Source organism: Anolis carolinensis, chromosome 5, assembly GCF_035594765.1.
Source record: "Anolis carolinensis isolate JA03-04 chromosome 5, rAnoCar3.1.pri, whole genome shotgun sequence".
Classification (NCBI taxonomy): Eukaryota; Metazoa; Chordata; class Lepidosauria; order Squamata; family Dactyloidae; genus Anolis; species Anolis carolinensis.
Window position 1 is genome coordinate 194,086,256 of NC_085845.1, and position 24,455 is coordinate 194,110,710.

General features: G+C 40.5%; 1 protein-coding gene across 1 annotated transcript; it reads left to right on the plus strand.

Annotated features, from left to right (window-relative positions):
* Positions 1–2,746: 2,746 nt before the first annotated feature.
* Positions 2,747–9,583, plus strand: kcnj8 (potassium inwardly rectifying channel subfamily J member 8). Its single transcript, XM_003220768.4, has 3 exons — positions 2,747–3,840; positions 6,242–6,703; positions 8,130–9,583. Exons 2-3 carry the CDS (start codon positions 6,339–6,341, stop codon positions 9,028–9,030), a joined length of 1,266 nt encoding a protein of 421 aa, XP_003220816.2. The 5' UTR covers positions 2,747–3,840; positions 6,242–6,338; the 3' UTR covers positions 9,031–9,583.
* The last annotated feature ends 14,872 nt before the right edge of the window (positions 9,584–24,455 follow it).

Sequence of the window (24,455 nt, forward strand, 5' to 3'; positions counted from 1 at the left end):
TTTTCAGTGCAGAAAGTTTCTTACACAGTAAACATGATTTTCTGCACAGAATATTACTTATCTTGCCTATGAGAACTCAATGTATGCCTAGATATCCTAAAGACACCTGATCCCATCTGATCCTGGAAGTTAAGCAGGGTCAGCCTTTGTTAGTACTTTGATTTTTTGTGTGTCAGGAGCAACTTAAGAAATTGCAAGTCACTTCTGATGTGAGAGAATTGGCCGTCTGCAAGGACGTTGCCCAGGGGACACCCAGATATTTGGATGCTTTTACCATCCTTGTGGGAGGCTTCTCTCATGTCCCTGCATGGAGCTGGAGCTGATAGAGAGAGCTCATCTGCATTCTCCCCGGGTTGGATTTGAACAGACAACCTTCAGCTCAGCAACCCAACCTTCAAGTCAGCAGTCCTGCTGGCACAGGAGTTTAACCCACTGCATCACCGGGGGCTCCTAGTACTCTGATGAGAGACCGCCGATGAATAATAGCTGTTGTAGGCTATATTTCATAGAAGAGAATTGGCAAAACCAGTTTCGAGTATTTTATGAAAATCATAGAGTAGCCATAAATCAACAGATAAGTTGAAGACACACAAACATATACAGAGAAACACACCCTGTATTGGAACACTCTAGCCATCCCCCCAATGCAATAACATAGTTGCTGTTATGCTTCTGAGGTGGCTTCTATGTTCTTTCATTGTCAAAAAGAGAGAGGAAACTTGCTACTTCTAAATCAGAGTGAACAGTGTTAACGTGTTGAAGATGCTTGGAATTTGTAACTTCTTTATTACTGTGAGAGTATGACTGACCAAAGGACATCCCAATGAAATTCACAGGTCACCACTATACCACAGTTGACAATAAACAGAATGTCATATGATTTTCTAAGTCCAGTGTTAATCCTTCCTATTAGAAGCTTTAATAATTTGCTGGGAAGATGCAGAGCAATGTGTGTGTGTGATGGGAGGGAGATTCCTCAGATAAGGTTTCCAGGAATGTAAATTTCCATGAAACAGAAGAAGCTGGATGTCAGGGCTCTCTATTCCGTCAACCCAAACCAGTGAGAAAGAATCATGCACTTTTGCTCTGTGCCAATCAGCTTAGTTTTGTTTTAAAATGCTCTTTGGAGGACATGACAGTTAAAGTAGTGCCAAACTGCATTAATTCTACAGTGTCAGTGTAGGTGCATTCTTTGTTATCTCCCTCATGTAGTAATGTAATACTTTTGGTCCTCTCCACCACATTTTTCTCAAGATGCTCTCAGATGAAAGAAAGATTACATAGGTAAAGATACCTTTATTAGACACATGTTTAGATAAAGTGTTTCACCAGCTTTCAAGCTATAGTAGATTCACTTCAGATGAAAGCAATGCATGCCTGTTGTATTGATTTTGTCACGTTGGCAACGGTTATAAGATAAAACATTGGGGCTAATCCAGCAAAAATTAGTCACATGGTCCTTTTACCGAAAGCTGAGAAATCAGATTTAGCTGCAATGATCAACCAACAGCACAATCTTAGGGCTGTAATCCAACATCTAGTTTATTTTTGGCTAGAATTTATTCAGATTTGCACATTTCTTCATAGCTGGAATGAACAGAACTGGTTATCTTTAAAAATAAAAGTCATAATCATCAATCTCCAAATTTTGTGCAAATACAAATACAGTAGAGTCTCATTTATCCAAGCTAAACGGGCCGGCAGAAGCTTGGATAAGCGAATATCTTGGATAATGAGGAGAGATTAAGGAAAAGCCTATTAAACATCAAATTAGGTTATGATTTTACAAATTAAGCACCAAAACATCATGTTATACAACAAACTTGACAGAAAATGCAGTTCAATACGCAGTAATGTTATTTTGTAATTACTGTATTTACGAATTTAGCACCAAAATATCACGATATATTGAAAACATTGACTACAAAAATGGCTTGGATAATCCAGAGGCTTGGATAAGCGAGACTCTACTGTATTCCAAAATCTAGAAAAAAATCCAAAACACTTCTGGTCCTAAATATATAAGGAACGTTCAACCTTTATTTCCAAGTTTTGTCCAATTGAGGATAAAAAAGATAGAATTTCTTCAACAAAATGAGCAGTGATTTTCGGCTCATAATGTGGAGTGAAACTGACTAATCTGGTTTTACCCCAAACAGTCAAGGTATGTTCTGAAATTTCCCAAAAACTCCAGAGTAACATGACACTCCGGGGTTAATGTGCACAGCTGAACTGGTCATAATTTGAACTGGTCCACTGTCCACATGGGCCAGTGCCACCATTTCTTTTTCCTTACACCCAACAGTGCAGGGAAAAGGGAATAGAACTTATATTTGCTGCTCTTTATCATTGCTGTGGCCAGCCATGGACCTTGGAGATTTTGTGACCATGGCCAGAATTTTTCCCAAGTCACACAAGCACCTTTACTAATGTCAGCAGAGGTGCTCAGCAATGGTGTCACACATTTTTTGGAGCTCTGTGGTTGGTGACTAACAAGAGCAAAAATAAGGATGGGTTTTGGCCAACTGGATGATCTGGACTTGATCCCATTGCAGCATTGAGATAAAGGCCGACTGTATAGACAGACACCTCCAGGATCAGGCTACTGAATTTCTTCTGAAACTCTCATATTTTCACATTCCTATCCACAAATGTATCAAAAATTTTTTTAAAGCCAACACAGTTGGAAACCATCTCACTATCTTGTCGTGGACTATCCTTGAAATCCCCTAGTCTCTTACCAACCAATTTCATTGCATTCCCCAGCAACAAACAACTGCTCAAGAAAGCAGAATCATGGAGAATAGGTGTCAGGCTATCTCTCCTAGAATTGTCCCGGAAAAATCCCTTCTAATCCCCCAGGAAATGCACAAGCAAAACATTCCACCATTCCACAACACTAATTGGTATTCAAGTACCTTCTTTGACATTTCATAATGGGTTCCAAGAAATTCCCCATGAATCATATGGCATGGCTCTTTGGGGACGGGGATATTTTGGGGCAGCCCTCCCTTGGGAAAAGTACAACCCATGCAGGGTCAAAAGCCACATCATTCCACTCTCTATCCTTTATGCCACAAGATTCATGGAAACCAGCCAATTACAGAATTAACTGTCTATAGAATTAATGCAGTTTGACACCACTTTAGCTGCCATGGCTCTGTGCTATGAAATCCTGAGAGGTGTAATTTGGTGAGGCACCAGAACCATTTGGCAGAGAAGATTAAATACACTGACAGTTAAAGTGATGTCAAACTGCATTAATACTGTAGCATAGATAGTATGCTGAGAAGTTCTATATCCAGGTTCGTTTTGTCAGTGAGCTGTTTAACTCAGAGGTTGGAAAACTCTCTCCCCTTCTCTCTCTGCGTCAACAGCCTTTTGGACACAGGCCAACCTCCCTCCCTCCCCGTTCTCCCTCCCATCCCCAAACTCTGGAAAACATTAAAAACTTTGTAAAGATCCACATGTCCAAGGAAGAGTTGGGATCTCCCCATGCTGCTTCCACTTTCAGGATCATTCTCTTCTTGGACACAGCCTGGACACCCTCTCCCCCAATTGAGCTGTTTTGCGATTCCTCTTTTTCTTTCTCTCCTCCTTCTGGCTGATGGATACGAAATCATAGTATTATCAGCAATCGATGACCATTGCATCTAGTTTGGAGACCAAGAAGTGACACAAGAAGAATTCAGGAGGGGAGAAGAGCCATCTCCTTGCTCCATCCTCTTCCTGTTGGCTTGATTATCACCTTTTGTATTTTGGAAATTTCAGCTGTCATGGAAGCGCGAAGGATTCGGCCAGGCTGACATCGGGCTTCAGAGTGACTGAGGTGCAATCTGCGTAAGTTTCCATTTTCCTTCTTCGGTCTCTCTACACTTTGTTAGACAATGTCCCCCTCCTTCTTTTGAGTCTGGCAAAGTTGCTCCATGTGTTTGCAGCTGTTGTACGAATCGTTCTGCATGTTTCCCCCTTCATCATGTTTCTCAGGCTATCCCAATATAATTTTTTTGTGCAAAAAGAAATAAAAGAGAGTTGGATCTCCATTCTGGTGTTGTTTTTTTTAACTGGGCTAAGCACACCAGGCAAAATAACCACATGTGATTTTTTATATATAAGTGACAATACTAAAACTTTAATAGGAAAGAGGCCAGAGTGCAAGTCTATGGAAGCTTGGAAGCCTTTCCCCTCTGTCTTAGATAGGACTTGCCATAATAAATTGGGATTTGAGGAATATGATTTGAACATGCTTTAGCTGAAACTGAATACTGTTTTTAATCAGAAATAAAAGTATTTGAAGGGTTGCCTGATTTCTCTTATCAGGACTGTTTGTAGCTAGACATGTTTCTAGACATGTATTTATTTGTTATCCTATATGTGAAAGACCTATGGTCGAAGCATTGAATAAACTACTACTACTACTACTACTACTACTACTACTACTACTACTAGACATGTTTCTAGTTTGAAAACATTCCCAATAGTTATTTCATTAACGCTTACCAATATGTCATGATGAAACAACCGGGATAAAAGCCTGGCATTACACAAGTCTTCATAGCTAATCAATATTTTAAAAGAAATGGGAACATAGGCTTTATTTGGAAAATTGATATTTGAAATTGTAGAAGTCAGTTTTGAAAGCAAACATGTCCCATCCCTTGGATGGAATATTGTTCAGGGTAGATGGTAAAATGTCACGTTTCAAGAACTTTAAGAATATTTTCTAGTCCTATCTGGACTAAGCAATTCCTATTAATTTCTTAATAGCCAATCTAAGGAAGAACTTCATGGCAAAAGTCTGCTCTGTGCATGAGCTTTGTCTCTTAAAGTTTCTTCTTGTGTTTCTCATTTGATGCTAAGAGGACTCCCAAGTTTTGTTTCTGACCATTAACATATCATAATACAGTCAGCCCTCCACGTTTGCTGGGGATAGAGGCATAGACCCTCTATGAATGAGGGAAAAACAATCAATAAAAAATCTACTTTTTTAAAACTTAGAGAATTGCTCTCTAGGAATCTCTGGATCTTCGAGCACATGACCAGCTTCTATTGAAGTTGACTATAGAATCATGCTGAAGGATTTTCTAGATTCTCCAGGATGACTCTATTGGTCAATTTCCAGTGAAAGTTGATTGCACAGTTGCACTGAAAGACCTAAAGATTCCTAGAGAGAACAACAACAGAAATCACAACATGAATCTCACTGGACAATATGGAGAATTTTGCTATCCCTAAGGGAGGGCTTCTTGTGGGAGACCTCTGGGGATGTTACATAATTGCAGTATTCCATCATTAGTTGAAAATGAGACTTTTTCAGGTCAACTTCCCATCAGTCATATCCTTGTTTTAACTCAGAATTGCTCTCCAGTTCATTGCATTTGGCCCACTAAGAAGTAAAGTTTGACTATCCCTTATCCAAAAATGTTTGAGACCAGAAGTGTTTTGCATTTGGGATTTTTTCCCAGATTTTGTAGATATATGCAAATAAGAAGGTATCTTGGAGATGGAATCCAGTAAACAAGAAATTTATTCATGTTTCATATACATATTTTACACATTTTCAAATATTTTTTTCATGAAACAAAGTTTATGTACACTAAACCATCAGGAAACAAAGATATCACTATATTTATTGACCTCCTACATGGACAATGTTGGCTTATGGGGTATTTTAGGTTTCAGAATTCCAGACAATGGATGTTCAACATACATTGCCTTTCTTCTCAGCTTCTCTATCTTCAGAATTCCTCCACCTTCACTTTGAAAATTAGGACAATGGGTCAATTACCGGTAGATCAGATTAAGAGCACATAGTTTGTATACAGAAGAATCAAGATTCAAAGTTCAGGTTCTAAGCTGCATTTTCAAAATTATTAAATTGGAATGAGGAGGACCTTATCAGAACCTAGGAAGTCACAACTGCTCTGGCTAGAGAACACTGAGATAGATAGGCTATTGGCATGTTTGTTTTTATTTACGTATAGAGATTCAGCAAAGGTTGATTTGCATAGACAGGAGAACACTGTGAGGTGGCCTTTAGAAGATTAATATCATTACATTTTCATTGCCCTACTTACAGTTGCAACCTAAATGTCACCTGAAAACTGAGCCAATTTGATGCTCCAATGCTACCTGCAAATCGATTTTCTTCTTTTCCAGAACTATCACCAAATCCTGACTGAAGCAAATATAATGCTAACATAAGCCACTTATGGTCATGTTGTCTTCTTGCTATTTGCAGAACTTGATAAGAGAGTGCATGCGAGATCTCTGCAGGGTTGCTTTGCAATCTCCACTCCCAACTGCTTTCTTGATTGGCGGATTATGGTGACAGGAAGATGTTGGCCAGGAAGAGCATCATCCCTGAAGAATACGTCCTTGCACGGATTGCAGCAGAGAACCTAGGCAAGCCACGCATCCGGGACCGCCCACGCAAGGCCCGCTTCATTGCCAAGAATGGAGCATGCAACCTGGCCCACAAGAACATCCGAGAGCAAGGGCGTTTCTTGCAGGACATCTTCACCACTTTGGTGGACCTGAAGTGGCGTCACACCTTGGTGATCTTCACCATGTCCTTCCTGTGCAGCTGGCTCTTCTTTGCCATGGTGTGGTGGCTGGTGGCCTTTGCCCATGGAGACATGGAAATCCCTTGTGCTACCATTGAAGATCCTAGCAAGGGGAAGCCATGTGTCACTTGTGTCAGGTAAAGTGCATTTCTAAAGCCAACATATGAAATGCTAAACCGCTAAATATTGAACTGCAAATTGTAAAGAGTTATGAACGACTAAAGTTCTTTCAGGCAAGGGGCAAATCTTTTTATCCCACCGCTGCCATCAATTTGTGAAGATGCAGCCACCAAAGATTCAGAGAAGAGACCTTTTACTTTTTTTCTTCTTCTTCACTTTAGATGGTATCTTAACTTAGTTTATAATATATGCGACAGAGGCTTAGATGTTGGAGGAACAATAACAAGTTTATTCAGGCACAGAGCTTAGTGGTTACAATTGTTTCTCACTTAGAGGCACTTTCATTAACAGTTACAAAACTAGAATAAGGTGAGTCAAACTCCCTGAAGTCACTTCTTGAAGTGGTTAGAACTTCATCCTCTGCCACTTTTAAGCCGTATTCACTCCTGTGATAGACGATCACAGATTCTCTGTTCCTTACCAGGACACAGATTACATAAAATAAGTCACCAAACTTATTTTAAACCGTCTCATAATGAACAATTGAGTCTCCCTTGATCCCCTCAACCTAGGATCAATCTTCCCTGTGCCTCGTCAGAGCACAGACTGAAAACCTTTTTTTAAACTCTGCACTTCTTCAACAAAACGGCAGTTGGCTCCGCCTACTTCTCCATGGCAACCAGCCTCTGAGTGCAGAGAAGCAATGATTGTAATACTTACACTTTTAAAACACAAACACACAATTAAACATTACATCTGTAAACCAAAAATTCATACTTCATTACACAAATCAAATCTAAAATATAGGTTGATACCATTAAACTGAAGTGGGTCCTTGGTATCTGTTACAGTTTAATTCCAGGACCAACCTTGAATAACAAAATCTGTAGATGATCTAGTCCCATTATATACAACAGCATAGTAAAATGATACCCACTATATAAAAATGGGAAAATTAAGCTTTGCTTTTTAGCAATTTTTTTTGGTGGTTGGGGGGGGGGGGATATTTTCAAGCCATGGATGATTCTGTGGATGCAGAACCCAAGGATGTGGAAGGCTGGTTGAAATAATTGTAGTGCACAGACTAGAGGCATAATGCAAAGGAATTGTTCAGGACTACATAAATATGGTAGTGAATTTGATTATATAAGTCTACACTGCCATGTAATCCAGTTCGAAGTAGATAATCTGGATTTTATATGGCAGTGTAGAAGAGATCTCAGACTGGATCTACACTGCCATATAATTCAGATAATCTGGATTCGGAAGATAGATTATATGGCAGTGTGGGACCTAAGATTCCAAGATCAGACAGGATCTGGTGCCCACTGGATATATATACGGAGTTCATTCCATTCATACATAATGCCCAGAGTGTGCTCTCATTGTATGCCAGTGTTTTATAACAGTGTGCTGCTACTTTTTCCCTCTCTTCTTCCTTAGGTCCTTCACCTCTGCTTTCCTCTTCTCTATTGAGGTCCAAGTGACCATTGGTTTTGGAGGCAGGATGATGACCGAAGAGTGCCTCTTAGCCATCATTGTCTTGATTCTCCAGAACATTGTGAGCTTGATCATCAATGCTGTCATGCTTGGTTGCATCTTCATGAAAACGGCTCAAGCACACCGGAGAGCAGAAACCCTGATCTTCAGCCGGAATGCAGTCATTGCTGTTCGTAATGGCCGGCTCTGTTTCATGTTCCGAGTGGGAGACTTAAGGAAGAGCATGATCATCAGTGCCTCAGTAAGAATCCAGGTCGTAAAGAAGACCACGACCCCCGAAGGAGAAGTCATTCCCATCCACCAGCTAGATATTCCAGTTGACAATCCCATGGAAAACAACAACATTTTCCTAGTGGCCCCTTTGATTATTTGCCATATCATTGACAAGCGGAGTCCTCTGTATGACATCTCTGCCAATGACCTGGCCACCCAAGACCTAGAAATTATCGTAATACTTGAAGGTGTGGTGGAAACCACGGGGATCACCACCCAGGCGAGAACATCCTACATATCAGAAGAGATCCTCTGGGGACATCGCTTTGTGCCCATTGTGACAGAAGAGGAAGGGACTTACGCAGTGGATTACTCCAAATTTGGCAACACAAGCAAAGTGGCAGCACCCCGGTGTAGCGCCAAGGAGCTGGATGAGAAACCTTCCATTCTCATCCAAACACTCCAGAAAAGTGAGCTATCACATCAGAACTCTTTGAGGAAACGGAATTCAATGAGGAGGAATAATTCCATGAGAAGGAATAATTCCATGAGAAGGAATAACTCATCCTTCATTGTGCCCAAAGTCCAGTTCATGGCACTTGAAGGGAACCAAAACGCAATGGAAACATGACGGATCTGAAACCATTGCTCATACAGTAGCTGTTTTGAGGAACCAATAGTGTTATTTCATTATTTATGTAAATAAACCATGAATCTTAACTGTATAAACTTTTGATGAAATCAGGGCATAGTCATTACAGGTCAAAACATATAGAACAAGGATTTGGGAATATGTGGCTAGCAAGTAATAGTTGCACTATAATTCCCATCATCCCTAGCCAAAAGAGCCAATGACAGAGGTTGAGTAGTTGTAGTTATACTAAGAATCATTCTTTATTTCAGGATTCCATATTCCCTAATCCTGAAATACAGAAGGAGAAATACCATGGGCCATGTTTGTAGCATTTCACTGTGGTCAAGGGATGTTCTCCACACTGAAAGAAACTTAACATGCCAGAATTTTATAAAAGTTTAGAACCAGGGAAGACAAGTTTATGCCTTAGCAAAAAGAGGGAAAATGCATTGTGAAAAATGGGGCAAGAGTTGCATGTGTATGTATAGATAACAATTTTGAAAACATTTGTTAAAAACTCAATAAAAAAATATAATACACCTCACCATAATGGACAAAAGAATGGCCAGGTGAATTGTGTCTTTTTGCTCAAAAATGTCAATGGAGAAATCTGAGGTTCTCTTTAAATAAAATTGAGAGAAATGGTGCGCCAACACTGTAGAATTAATGCAGCTTCAACCTGCTTCAGCTGTCATGGTTCAATGCTATGGAACCTTGGGAGTTGTAGTTTTACCTTTAGTCTTCTCTGCCAAAAAGTGCTAGTGCCTCACCAAACTACAAATCCCAGGATTCCATAGCATGGAGCCATGGCCATTAAAGTGGTGTTCAACTGCATTAATTCTACAATATAGATAAATCCCAACCTGAAAGCACTAGGTAAAGGAAAAGGTAAAAGCGAAGGATTCCCCTTGACATTGAGTCTAGTCAGATCCGACTCTGGTGGGTGGTGCTCATCTCCATTTCTCAGCTGAAGAGTTGGCATTGTTCGTAGACACCTCCTAGGTCATGTGGCCGGCATGACTGCATGGAGCACTGTTAACTTTCTGCCAAAATGGTACCTATTGATCTAGTCACATAGGCCTGTTTCAAATTGCTAAGTTGACAGATGCTGGGGCTAACAATGAAGCTCACCTGGTCCCGCGGATTCGAACTGCCTACCCTCTGGTCAGCAAGTTCTGCAGCTTAATGGTTTAATCCACTGTGCCACCCCAGCCCCTTAAGAAAGTGCTATCTTCCACTAAGTAGCATACATAGAATAATAGAATCATAGAATAATAGAGTTGGAAGAGACCTCATGGGCCATCCAGTCCAACCCCCTGCCAAGTAGCAGGAAACCATGTTCAAAGCACCCCTGACAGATGGCCATCCAGCCTCTGCACACAAGCCTTTGTTCTACCATGCTCAATATTCATAGATACTGTGTGTGTACATGATGATTCAATGAAATGAAGAGTGGCAGTCTAGCACAGTAGTGGACATTCTGGACAACTTCCTGAGCTCAGGCCACCTTGGATCTCCACTGAAATTGATCTCCACTCCATAAAAACCACCTGATGGCACCAGCTACTAAAACATGATATCAAATGCAAGGTTTTTGTGATTCAAGAGGGTGCCAAAGCGGGGCAATTGATTTCTTACTCTTCTGATTTTGGCAGCAGTTATTGTAGGAGCAAAGTGAGGTGTAGAAATGATCACAGTGGCTACATGTAGCCTACCAGTTGCCACCTCTGGTCTAAAAGCCTATCACATTGGGGAACTATAGCTCAGTGTTGTATGAAAATAAATCTCACTTTATACATATAACTTACCACATTCACTAAGACTGCAGGACCCCTAGGAATCTCTAGGTCCTCCAGTGCAATTCTATGGTCAAGTTAACCACTGACGTATGCTGGGGAACCTAGAGATTCCCAAAGAGTTTATATTAATCTGTCAGTGCTCAAATCTGAAAAAGGTAAACATATAAATATGAAGGTAAAAGGTAAAGGTTCCCCTGACGTTAAGTCCAGTCGTGTCCGACTCTGGGGGTTGGTGCTTATCTCCATTTCTAAGCTGAAGAGCCGGCGTTGTCCATAGAAACCTCCAAGGTCATGTGGCCAGCATGACTGCATGGAACACCGTTACCTTCCCGCCGGAGCGGTACCTATTGATCTACTCACATTTGCATGTTTTCGAATTGCTAGGTTGACAGAAGCTGGGGCTAACAGCGGGCGCTCACTCCACTCCCCGGATTTGAACCTGGGACCTTTCGGTCTGCAAGTTCAGCAGCTCAGTGCTTTAACACACTGAGCCACCGGAGACTCAGTATGAAATAAATATGAAAGGTTGGTTGTAATTCATATCCCTGTAGAAGTTCCTTTCATCATTTTCAGAAGGCATAACAGCTGTTTCCCCTTCTGGAAAAAAAAAGAGAGCTTCTTTCCAGAGTTATCTCTGCCATGTCCAGATTGTTGTATTGTTCTCTATGCCAGACTGCCTCTAAAATTGTTTGGAGGCTTTAGCTAGTTGAGAGTACAGTGACTAGTTTAACTGGGATTTACTGTACTGAATGCATTATGCTTTGTTGTTTTGAAATGCCCAACACTTGCTGTTGAAATGCCCAATACTTAGAAGCAGGAATATTTACTTCTAAGTATTCTTCAAAGCTCTTGTGCTGTGTTCCTTCCCTCAATGGATTGAAAACTGCCTTTTCCTACAAGAGCTTGTCATCATCAGTAGCCATGCTCTATGTGACTTCAGGGATTGGGTTGCTGTGTGTGCCTTCAAGTTGTTTTAAAGTTATGGCACCCCAGATTTGTATCTATCACAGGGGTTTCTTGGCAAGACGTGTTGAAATGATGCTTGTCTTTGTCCTCCTCGGAAGCTGAGACAGTATGACTTCCCAAGGTCTCTCAATGGGGTTTAATGGCTGTGGAGGGCTTGGAATCATAGTCCAGTGCCTCTATGGTACAGAAGACTTGGGCCCTTTCCACACAGCTGTATAAAATCCATATTGAACTGGATTATATGGCAGTGTGGACTCAGATAACCAAGTTCAAAGGGGATATTGTGGATTATCTGCCTTGATATTTTGGATTATATGGCTGTGTAGAATGACCCTAAGAGGAGAGTCAAACTGAGGCAGAGTTATGGTTGACCAACATAATTACAGATCGGGTGGTGGTTAAAGTGGCAGCATATATAGCATATGCAGCAATGTGGTGGCAGGGATGCAGTGGTAGGTGCCACAAAGGAAGTTGTCTTTAGCAGGACAACTCTATCCTGCTGGCTTTTGAACAGTTGAGTGGACAGGACAGTTTTCGTGGTTTTTCTTCCATCCTCTCCTTTCCACTCTAAGGTGCCTTAACACTGGCATAAAAGACCATCACACTGGCATGAGTCACTAAGGAGATTTCTTTTCTTTGGTGGCACTCCAAAGCCCTTCCCACCAAGAATGTGCTTGGCAGCCAACTCCTTGTTTCCGCTTTTCTTTCCCTGGTGCCAAATCAAACCTGGTTTGTTGACTCATGCTTTTGATAAGATGTGATTTGGAAATGTTTCTCCTCATGTCTTTATACGCTGTTTAATTCTAATTCTGCTTTATCTATTTTATTTCTCAATTTATCTAAGTACTTCTACAAAAAAAGCGTCTTGCCTTATATTAATGAACTATTTTTCAGCAGGACTGTTGAATTGCATATTTATCCATCTTGAAAGATGTATAGACAAAAGTGATGGAAGTTGAAATCCTACTGGTTAGTCCTAACTAGAACAGACCCAGGCCTCTTCTACACTGCCATATAAAATCCAGATGATCTGCTTTGATAATCTGAATTATATGGCAGTGCAGAAGGGGACTCAATCAACCAGTTGTTGAATAGTGAGTCAATATATAGGTAAATCCCATTGATTTAGTTGGGTTATTGTTAATGCTAGTAACAAAATTCAGGCCAGTTAAATAACTGCTATCTCTTCTACAAGGCTACTCTGTCTAGCTTCACAAAAATAACTTCTTTCAATAAAGTTTGTTCTTTCACACTTCTAGTCTTTGCTATAGTGTTTGAGTTCTGGAAAGTATTTCTCTGCATCAAGACATACGGTAAGGTATATCTCATTTGGGGTTTTGGATCTTAGGAGTTATGTAAACACATGGATAGAAATCCCATTGGTTAATCTCAACTACACCAACTCGCTGAATATTGAAACTCAAACATTTTACAAAGTAGACTGGGGTCTGTGTGGCCAACACCACTATGTGGTCAAGATGGACCCAGTTGTGAATGAGGAAGAACACACCAGCTAGGAGAAACTGCAGCAATTTGCTTTTGCTTCAGTGTATAGGAAAAACGAGTTTCCACCACCTTCTCCCCTTCTTTCACTGCTGGGTCTATTGAATGCAAATATCTTTTTCATTTTGAACTATATGATGATGAAATATGAAGGTTATCCAGAAAGTACATTACGTTTTGGAATTAAAAATGAACAAAGTATAGGAGAAAACATTTACCATATGCAGTTGAAAGCCACACCCAAATACCACATCTCACGCAGTTGCCATTCAAATCTAGGCACTTACCATAACGATGAAGGAGCTTTGCAACTCCTTCCCCACTAAATTCTGCCACTTGCTTCCTCAACCACTTGTTTCCAACAATGGGGGCGTGGCTAGCAACGCAGCATTTCGGCGACGCTGTGCAGCTGCGGGAAGGGGTCAGCGGCTGGTTGAGGACAAGCAGCAGAATTTAGTGGGGAAGGAGTTGCAAAGCTCATTCATTGCTATGGTAAGTGAATAGATTTGAATGGTGACTGCATGAGATGTGGTATTTGGGTGTGGCTTTCAACTGCATATAGTAAATGTTTTCTCCTATACTTTGTTCATTTTTAATTCCAAAACGTAATGTACTTTCTGGATAGCCCTCGTAATAATAATTTCTCATTGTCACTGTGAAAAGTCCTCGATTGCATGAAAAGCAGAGTCTACTCCTATTCATCAGGCCCTATGTGATCGTGGGTTCTCCTATTATCTAGGCAACACAACTAGGGGATATAGTCTTCCCTTCAAGGGGGAAAAGGGGTTAATGATGTGTTGGTTTTAACTTACATTTATTGTGGTGTCAACATCACAGAAGCATCACAGAGATCACAAGAGACAATTGTTCAGTGAGGATGATCACTTGGAGAGAGATGTGAAAGCAAGGAGATGGGAAATTGAGAGTATGGACCCTCTTGGTCCCACCTACAACCAAATGTGCTTAGGTGTGGATGCAACCTTAGACTCAAGGTTTCTGTTTCTTTGTCTCTCTGTGCCTTGTGGATCCTCAAAGCTTTCATAGAATCATAGGAAAGCAACTTGAAGCTTTCACACTTCTCCCCAACCACATTGTTCTTTACCTGATTAAGCTGATACAAACAACAACAACAACTTTATTCTTATGTCCCACTACAATCTCCCTGAAGGAACCCGGAGTGGCTTACACAAAGCACAAGGTGCCAAAAAGCAGAACATGAAATAAATACAATGTAAAATACAGTAGAATAAAACAAGCATGTAAACAACAACATAAAACTCAGAATAAAACATGGCTCATCAATAAACCATCTTTGTCTGTATTCTGTGATGTAAGTAAAGTAGGGGCAGCTAATGTGTGCCCCCCAATATTTCATAGATTAAAGCCTGGACATATGTGGCCAAGTCACATCAGAGTTGGTCCATCTGGCTAACGTTATTAATGACAAAGAATGTACAAAGTAGGAAATACCTTCACAGTTTGCCTTTGCCTGAACCTACTGGGAAGGCAAGATTTTCCCCTCCACTGCTCTTACCTCTGCTTAGGTACCTTAGTGCAAGCTGCTTTTGCTTTTTGATAACTGCATAATAGACACACGGGTGTCAGTCCTCAATCTGTGCATTCTAAGGCCTGTTATATATTAAGGCTTGAGGAACTTCATCAGCCCCTACGAAGTATACTTTGGGGATGATTTGAAATTGTTACTAGTACATGACAACATTTGAAAATTTGGGAAAGAAGAGAGGAACGCCACTTGTTATTGTTCAGGAAAGTTATATTTTTTCCCTTTATAGCCGTGAGTGTTTGGGAGATGAAAAATAAGGTGTCCTTGAAGGAAACATCGAGTACATTTTCTTTTGCTTCCTCATAATCAACCAAACTTTAAAATAGGTTGCTTTATAATGTCCAATTTTGTGAATATGTTATAATACTTTTTATGTTGGTTCCATAAACACCTCCTTAGCAGAACGGAGTATTGTAAAATACCATGAGCTTGGGAGAGCTCTTATGATAAGTCATACCCATGAACTTAAGAATGAACTGTACATATATGGATATAGATGTATATAAATCCTAATTAAAAGTGCAATGAGGGGAAGGGTTTGGATGCAAACTTCAGCATCTACAGTTGGACAAAAACCTTATTTTCAATCCTACAACGTTTGCTGTAATATAGCAAGAAACTTCTAAACAGATCATGCTTACTATGAAGGTAATATAGCATTCAGATACTGAGCCTGTAGATGTTCAGGTAGATGCCATTGGTGAAAGTTGACTGGAGCTCTACAAGTTATAGAAGATCCTGGTTTTATCTCTTCATTGCTTCCATTTTATCCACCATCTCCTACATTTCAATGTCATTTTCAATGAATACGTTCAGTGGTGAATGTCTACATTGTCTGCAGCTATGGGGCACCACAATGACACAAAATTACTAACATCCCTGAACAACAGCTGCATTGGGGAAATAGGCTCTGGCTGCATCTAGACTGGACATGTAATCCAGGGCCAGTATGAAAATTATGCTCCAGACTGGCTTTGGAGTGACCATGATGGTTGCCAGACACACCAAGCCCGGTCTGGTGTTGCAATTCATTGGCATCCAGCCACATTGGGTCTGCTGCTTCTGCCCATCAGCCACAGAGCTCATTGTAAACTGGTTCACATAGTTCTTTCTTCCATGAACAATCAATTAATGGGCTCAGTATAGATGTGTTCAGGTTATCCCTCCTGCAAGGATTCCCAAGGAAATCCCAAGGAAATCTCTGGTTGTTGCACTCTAGCACTGGAACACCTTTTCACCCAACACCACACCCAAGTCCAGTAATCCAATAAAAGACTGTTTACTAAAGAAAGTATATAACAAGGGGAAAAGGGCAAATCCAAAAGGGTTAGTGGGATAGAAAATGCAATTCTCAAATGGAGCCAGAGTTCAATCGCAGTAATACAAAAATGCCAGGGAACACAAAGCCATGGAATCCAAAACAACTAAATTTTATTTATTTATTTACTTCACACTGCTGCATTTACTCTGCTATTTTAATGGGAATTTACCTCATAAAGGGGGTGATTTGAGCTTAACGGCTCATCAATTCCCAACACCCACCGCTAAGACACTACACTTGGAGAGCCATCATACTTGGACAACGAGGAAACGCCTAAGTAAATAATGTAGTTTCATAATGCAGTCTACACTGCTATACAATGCAGTCCAATGCAGTTAAACTGCATTATGAAACTACATTATATGGTAGTGTGGATGGGGCCATCATCTCCTAGATCTCCTGCATCCCACCTTCTTGTGTTAAACAGAATCTTGGCTGGAGATATCTCAGGGTTCAGAAAATGGGCAAGAAAATGCCACAAACAAGTACTGTTTTCAAGATAATAGAACGTTATGCAGCGGAACAGTTTCTCCTGATCAAACCTGAAACTGACACTGAAGGAAACAAAAAGCTTAGGATTTGATGAAGGCTTTTCTCCCTTCCCTAGAAAGGAAATATTTGGATATAGTTTTCCTCTTTAAAGGATAAGTACATTGTAAAAAATTGAAAATTACTCTGGCCTGATTGAGACAAAAAGGAACATTTTGATGATTATGTGTGAATGTGATTTTTCTCTTTATGGCTTGTTTTTTCACGGCTCAATAAAAAAAATTGAAAAGTCATATTTTCAAAGCTCTGTCTTCTGGCAATGAGAGTTACTTCATTACTTATGGATGGACTGGAAGAATCATAAATTATACTAAGGAAGAATTCATGTTCTACTGCATCCAGCTGGCATCATCTTCCCTATTTGGTGTCCTTTGCATAGGGTAATATAAAAACCCCATTATGTCCAACCATCACAAAGAGCTAATAATGTTGTTTGCAAGATGTTGGATTTACACCAGATTTACTCAAACTGGTGGCTTCTGGACAGCTGCCTGTGTGTGAACCAATGTGAATTGTACCAACAATTTAGGCTTATGTGACAAAGGAAGTCACTTATATTTGCATATACACAATGAATCTGATGATTATCAGGCTTGGGAAATAGCCAGAGGGATTTGCCCAGCCTTTTCCATTCCCAGGAGATTATTTGAACAGAGTCACAGAGGTGGCCATTTCTAAGTTACATTTTGATATATTTCTAAGAAGCAGGTCATATACATTTCGTATATAAGAAATAGATACAGTACACAGTTGAAAGATGCAAGTTACAAAAATCATAAAGTTGATACAGTTTGTTGAAGGGTTAGATAGAAAAGAGCTTAGGGGTTTGAACTGCTGCTGGTTTGATCTCGATCTTGTGCAAGTCTGGAAAGAGTCTTTTTAAAAAAAGGAAAAAATCATATATTTATTTCTGATATTTCTGGTAAGCAATAAATTTTCTGGGGGTTACCATGGCTCAATAGTACTCTGACCATGGTTCACATAAGCAACGTGATTTCAAGGGGGAAGACACTGAAGGGTTTCTCTTGATTCCTCTGGAAATTTACTTTCCAGGGTCTTTTTTCTTATTTGTGTATAAATCAAACAGCCTATGACAGTGGTATAACAAGACAAAAAAAGTTCTCACTCACTGCAGAAAAGGCAAGATGCCAACTCTCTGTGACCTAGCAGCTCAGTGAGATTGCTCTGGACAAATAGCTTGAGGACTGAAGGCTAAACCTTAGGTCCTCGGAGACGTGAAGGGAAGCACTCATTGCGGGAGAAGATGGACCGTTGGCCTCCGTCATCTGGACTAAACCGTGAATGCCAAGACAGGCTACGCTGAAGGAGATAACACTTTCCCATGACCTATAGGAAACACAGATGTTTTGTATTAGAAAAGCTAGAGAACAGCCACCAAATGATAATAATAACAACAAACTTAATTTGCAAATAAATAAAATGGAGGAAGGGTCACCAGCAAAAACATTGGTAAAAAGTATGAAAAGGGAGGATCTTTTTGTGGGGTGTTTATGTTGAAGTATTATAAAAACTGTTTGGAAAAAACCCCCTGAAACATGGGATTTTCCACTTTCGTGTATTTTTTTGGCAGAGGGGGCTAAAGAACTTGTAAAACACTCTTTGGCCAAGAAGCACACTTTTGTAGAAAAGGCTAAAACCTCAGTTCCCATGATTTCATAGCACTGAGACACATCAGTTAAAGGAATGTCAGTTAATTCTACAGTGTACATGCATCCATACTCACTGAAATTAGTGAAATTTTGGACCACATGAAGGCATTACTGTTGCTGTCTTCTGGGGTGTCTCCACTTTAGTGAGGTGTTGAATCCATTTTGCCTTTCAAATTGCAATTTAAAGTAACAATCTAAGGTGCTGATTCTATATTGGAAATGGAGTTCAGCACATTGGATAGCTGCTGTCAAAGTCAAGCTGAAACAGAGTGGACTGGCATGAGACCCAACACGCCAGTCCACTCTGTTGCTACTGATATCAATTTATCTCAATTTATAAGAATGTAGATTATTTAAATAGTATGTAGAAAGGATACTGCCCATCACACAAATAATGCTAATCTCAACAGCAGCTTTTAAAGGAGCCTCTGGCTCTGCTATGAACTTAGACCTCATCATCAGAGGATAGAGCCCAAAGAATCACATCTTTTGAATGATCTCCCCTTGTCTGTCCTCTTGGGACCAAATCCCATTTCCTCTTCACTTTGGTTCTCTTTTTCCCATGGTTCTTGTTTCTCAGGAAGGAAAAACTTTCATAGATCTTTCATTGGGTTTTGAAGGACCTTTGGGAATCCAAGAGGCACTAACATCCTACCCTGGGGGCCTCCGGCACATCTGTCATAACATGATGCAGTTCACAAAAATATTGGACTGATGGATGGTGTGCGTAAGCATTCGGGGAAGACAATGCTACCAAAGTATGGAAAGGAACTGGGAGATAGGAAAGGGATTAAGAGTTCCCACCCTTTATTATTCACAATTGACCATATAATGACATTATTCATCATAAGAGTGGTTTAGCACAAAACTTTGTAACCATATCTGCAGATTTACACCAGGCTAACAGAATGTGGGATCTGAACCTTTCTTTGGTTGGACTACAACCCAATGTGCTTTTAAAAACAGTCCTTGGGGGAAAGAATGTTTTTGTTTTAAGTACAGAATGTGGAAAATTTTCAACCAGAAAAATTGTTGAATGGAATGACGTACCATGATCAACTGCGATTGGTGCTTAATGTATCCTGAGATTACCAGGACCAACATATTGTGATATCAGCAGGTAGCTACTAACTATAAGGGCCTTTTCACACCATAATGATAGGTGTGGTTTTAGCTCTGAGTATGTTTTTAATAAAGATTTTAACTGTTTGTTTTTATACCATTAATATTTAATTCTATTTTAATGTTTGCATATTTTTAGGTTTTGAATTGTAGTCCATTGGTTTTATTGTAAGTCACTTTGAGTCTCTTTTGTAGAGAGAAAAAGCAGGGTATAAATAAACATCATCATAACATAATCATTCCACTTTAACTACTAAGAAATCTAGGACATTTAATTGGCTGATGAACTAGAATTCTCTATAACAGAATTCCAAATACCCCTTTTCTAACAGAGAAACTCCTAGGATTCAAGGTCTGGTCTCTGAAAATCTCACAACCTTGAACACAACTGACCTGGCAGCTGTAAAAGGATGATGTGAAATGTTTTGGGTGGAAGAAGAGTTTCAACTGTGTGTTGTTGAAGGCTTTCATGGACAGAATTATTGGGTTGCTGTGATCTTTTCGGGCTGTATGGCCATGTTCCGGTACCATTCTCTCCTGAAGTTTTGCCTGCATTTGTGCCTGGCATCTTCAGAGGTCTGTTAGAAGTGAGGAAAGTGGAGTGTGTATATATATATATATATATCTGTGGAATAGGCACTTTCTTCACTTCCAACAGACTTCTGAAGATGCTGGCCACAGATGCAGGCAAAACGTCAGGAGACAATGGACTGGATATAGCCATACAGCCTGAAAAACTCACAGCAACCTAGTTTCAAGTATGTTTTTCAAAACTTCCCAAATGAAACATGGCCATCCAGTCCTGATAACGAGCTAATGAACATGCTTGCCTTAGCTGAGAAAACTGGTATCCCCCTCCTGAAGTTGCCTTTTTGAAGATTTTGGGAAGTTGCTTGTAGAAATGAAACGTTGTTGTTGTTGTTGATGTTGTTGTGTACCCCCAAGTCGATTCCAACTGATGGTATCTGTCATGTCCTATGATGACTTTATCACAGAGTTTTCTGAGGTTGAGAGCATATGACGCCTAAGGCTATCCAGTGGCTTTCCAAGGCCGAGCGAAGAATCAGACATTGATCTCCAGACTCATAGTCCAACATTCAAACCATGCTGGGTTTCAATGCCTTGCTGGCTCTTGTCCATCCCTGACATCTGCAAAATTCTCCAAGGCTTAACGAGCAGAAAGTGAGGCCATTGATATATGGGGTGGGCTACCAGAGGCCCTTTGTGAGGAAGGGGAGACAACAGGACTTCTCAAACCTGGAGCCAACATCACAAGGTTGATAAAGGAGCAAAGAAATATCTTGGATAATTACATGATACTTTTGCAAGGGTCATCATTGCAAGCTACTTTGTAGGGACAGAGTTATCATTTGCTGGAGTTTAAATGGTAAGCTTGAGGCCGGGGACTTCAAATGAACACTTTGTAAATCACTCCAGGAGCTTTTTTGGCTCAAGAGCAAGGAATAAATGTGTTAAATAAACTACAAATATATGCTTGTTGCAGCTAGGGTTGACTAATGTATGTCAGCACTAGCCAACCAAGAGCAGTGTGGAAAATGCCTCCACAGATTGTTCTGCCTCGGCCTTTCTTGAAACCTCCCCCACATCTCTGTGGGCTAAAAAAAAGTTAAATCACTAGACTTAAGGCAGCAAAGTCAAGGCAGTGGTTTATAGTTTTGTTCCCATAAGAAGTGACACAAACAATATTTCCATTATCACAAACCAAATGGAATGTGGGAATTCACTGCAGTACTGTGAGGGCTGATTAAATACAACACAGCTTTTAAAAAAGGATTTTAAAGATTTTTTTCCATAGTCAGAATACTCATAGAGAGATGCAAGTATTTCCCTTAACCTTTTGAGCTGGACGTTACAGCTAGACCTTTAATAACTGCTTCTTACTTGGGTTGTCAGATCTCAGAATTTGGCACCAATTTTCCAGTTTTCGTGGGTCATCTTCAGGTAGGAAATAATGATGCAAAATTTCCAGTTTGGGGAGGCAAAGCTAGAGGAAAGGTCCATGCGCAAATGTCCAGCTCATCTAGTAAACCACCAGCTCGTAACAATTTGCAAAGCTAGCGCTGGTGGAAACTGTTATATTGCTGCCAGATCTTGGGATTTCGCCCCTTTCTCCAGCCCTGGGTGCAAGAAGGAGGAATCTCAAGATGAGAGCAATGCCTTGGAAAGTGCATGGATGTATAATTTCCTTATTTGTTAGACTTGGGATTTCGCAATTGAATGCCATGCTTTGTGTAATTGTGTTTGATGATTAATGGATCGTGCTTATTGGCATGAATACAAGGACCACGCAAATGACATCTGAAAGAATCATATTTGAGTTTCAGGTTGTGGTCCTCAGATCTCAGGGAAAGGGATAATTTTAACCGGGCAAACTTACTTCTTACGTAGACATGAGCTGCTGATGGAGATGACGACGATGATGACTGGTGTGTGATGTAAACAGTTTCATTTGGCTCAAAAAGGGCCACGGTGGCACAGCAGGTTAAACCGCTAAGCCGCAGAACATGCTGATCAAAAGGTTGGAAGTTCGAATCCGCAGACGGGGTGAGCTCCCATTGTTAGCCCCAGCTTCTGCCACCCTAGCAGTTTGAAAACATGCAAATGTGAATAGATCAATAGGTACCCCTCTGGTGAGAAGGTAACTGCGCTTCATGCAGTTATGCTGGCCATATAACCTAGGAGGTGTCTATGGACAACACTGGTTCTTTGGCTTAAAAATGGAGATGAGCACCACCCTCCAGATTCTGACCTGACTACATTTAATGTCAAGGGGAAAACTTTAACTTTACCTATGTTTAATTTCCTTTGTTCCTTTCACTTCTACTGCTAGCCAGAGTTTGGAACAAAAATATATACTTGGACTACAACCTTCCATATGCAGAGACCTTTTTTTGAATATAACCCCAGTTCTTTAGGTTGCCTTCCACATCGTTCTCCATATAATATGTACAGAGACAAGTAAGGACATTTCTTCTTCTTTGTTCTTTTGGTGATGACTGCATCTCCATGAGTTTTATTTTAAACATGGCTTTCTACTCTACACATTTCAACTTTGCAAGCATGAATGATATTCGGTTCTCTGTAATGTGCTATGGTTTGATTTTTAAAAAATGATTGGGTATGAAGCAGCAGGCCCAGGCTCAAAGATCCTTCAAAACCAGCTCAGTGAAGACTAAACATCTTCACTGTCCACAGACTGCTCACTTGTTTGTAGAGCCTGAGATGGAGACCTGGACTTGAATAGTTTGAATCCTGAGCAGAGGGTGAATGAATACATTTTATGGCTTCAGGTACATCAACACTGTAGAATTGTTGTTATTGCTACTGATATTGCATTGTGCCTTCATATCAACTCTAACTTGAAAACTAAGTCATGTCATGGGTGATGACACTCGTGGATGAGTATGATTGTCTTCCAGAGGGTAGAGTCTTGGAGGTGGTTCCTTAAATGACTTATTCTGGACCCACATGGTCTTTCACATTGAGGATATTGCTTTCCAGATGGAAGGCAGACATGACCAGGGCTTCCTTGACGTGCCTTCCTCTTGGCATGTTTCCTCCTTTTGCCCTGTATTTGTGTCTCTTCAAAATCCAAAAGATTTAAGTATCTTCAGTGGCATGAAGCACATTTTGTCACCAGTTGAGTCTGGCACACCATTCTATGCCTTGTCCTGGCCTGTGACAGTCCATCCACAATTATCCAAGATTGTATACTATCCCATTTAGGTTACCAGAATACTTTGTACATTTGAATTTCAATGGTTTGGAAATGAGGTACTATACAATGTTGTTGTTGTTGTGTAAAACAACTTATGACAAACGTACCATATGGTGTTGTTGACAATAAAGTTGCTATCACCTTCCTCTTAGACTTTTTTTGTGTCAGGAGCGACTTGAGAAACTGCAAGTCGCTTCTGGTGTGAGAGAATTGGCTGTCTGCAAGGATGTTGCCTAGGAGATGTTTGATATTTTACCATTCTGTGGGAGGTTTCTCTCATGTCCCCACATAGGAAGCTCCCCAGATTTAAACCCCCAACCTTCAGGTCAGCAACCCAACCTTCAGGTCAGCAGTCCTGCCGGCACAAAGGTTCAGACTGAAAGAGTATGACTTGCCCAAAGTCACTTAATGGATTTCCATGACCAATCCATTTCCATGACTGAGCAAGAATTTGATCCTCCCAGCCTGGAGGATCAAACTCGAGAGAACAGGGTTCAAATCCCCACTTGATCATGAAAACCCAATCAGTGACCTTGGGTGAGTCATCCACTCTTAGACTCAGAAAACCCCAAGACAGGTTCGCCATGAGTCAGAAATGACTTGAAGGCACACAACGACATATAATGGGTTAGACTCGGTGCCCCATGAAACTTCCTCTAACTCTATGATCCTTGATTCTATGGCTGTAATCCCACATTCAAACCACTATAACACATCTAGCATTATTAGCATACAATGCAGCAGCAACATAACTAGTCTCACTAAAGTGGATGGGCGAAAGTGATATCACAAATCATAAAATAAATGCCCTGATTTACAAGTCCCCGAATCCCACATTCAACATGGCCAGTTGCCATGTAGGCTGAAAGAATCTGGGAGTTGTGATCCAAAAAATAAATATAGAGATAGGTGCTTTGCCAAGCTCTTTGGATGCATGCCATTGTCATTCAGAAGACAAAGTGCAAGTCATGTTATATCCTGGAAACAAGAGAAACACACTGTTCACCCACAGTACAAAAATGTTCTGTGCAAGCATTAATTTATGGAAGTCTTACGTGGGCTTGTGGATTTCCCCCCACTTTCCCCTGTCCTTGGACTGCAGAGAGAATGACAAACTCCTTACGGTAAGTTTGCTTTGACGTTATTAAAAGATGCCGGCAGACAGAGAATTGGGAACTGGCGGCATTCC

Bases quoted from the DNA above. Each gene is read 5' to 3' on its own strand.
- kcnj8 (XM_003220768.4), top strand. From the start codon at position 6,339: ATGTTGGCCAGGAAGAGCATCATCCCTGAAGAATACGTCCTTGCACGG. The intron at 6,704-8,129 runs GTAAAGTGCATT...CTTCTTCCTTAG, and splicing joins CCATGTGTCACTTGTGTCAG to GTCCTTCACCTCTGCTTTCC.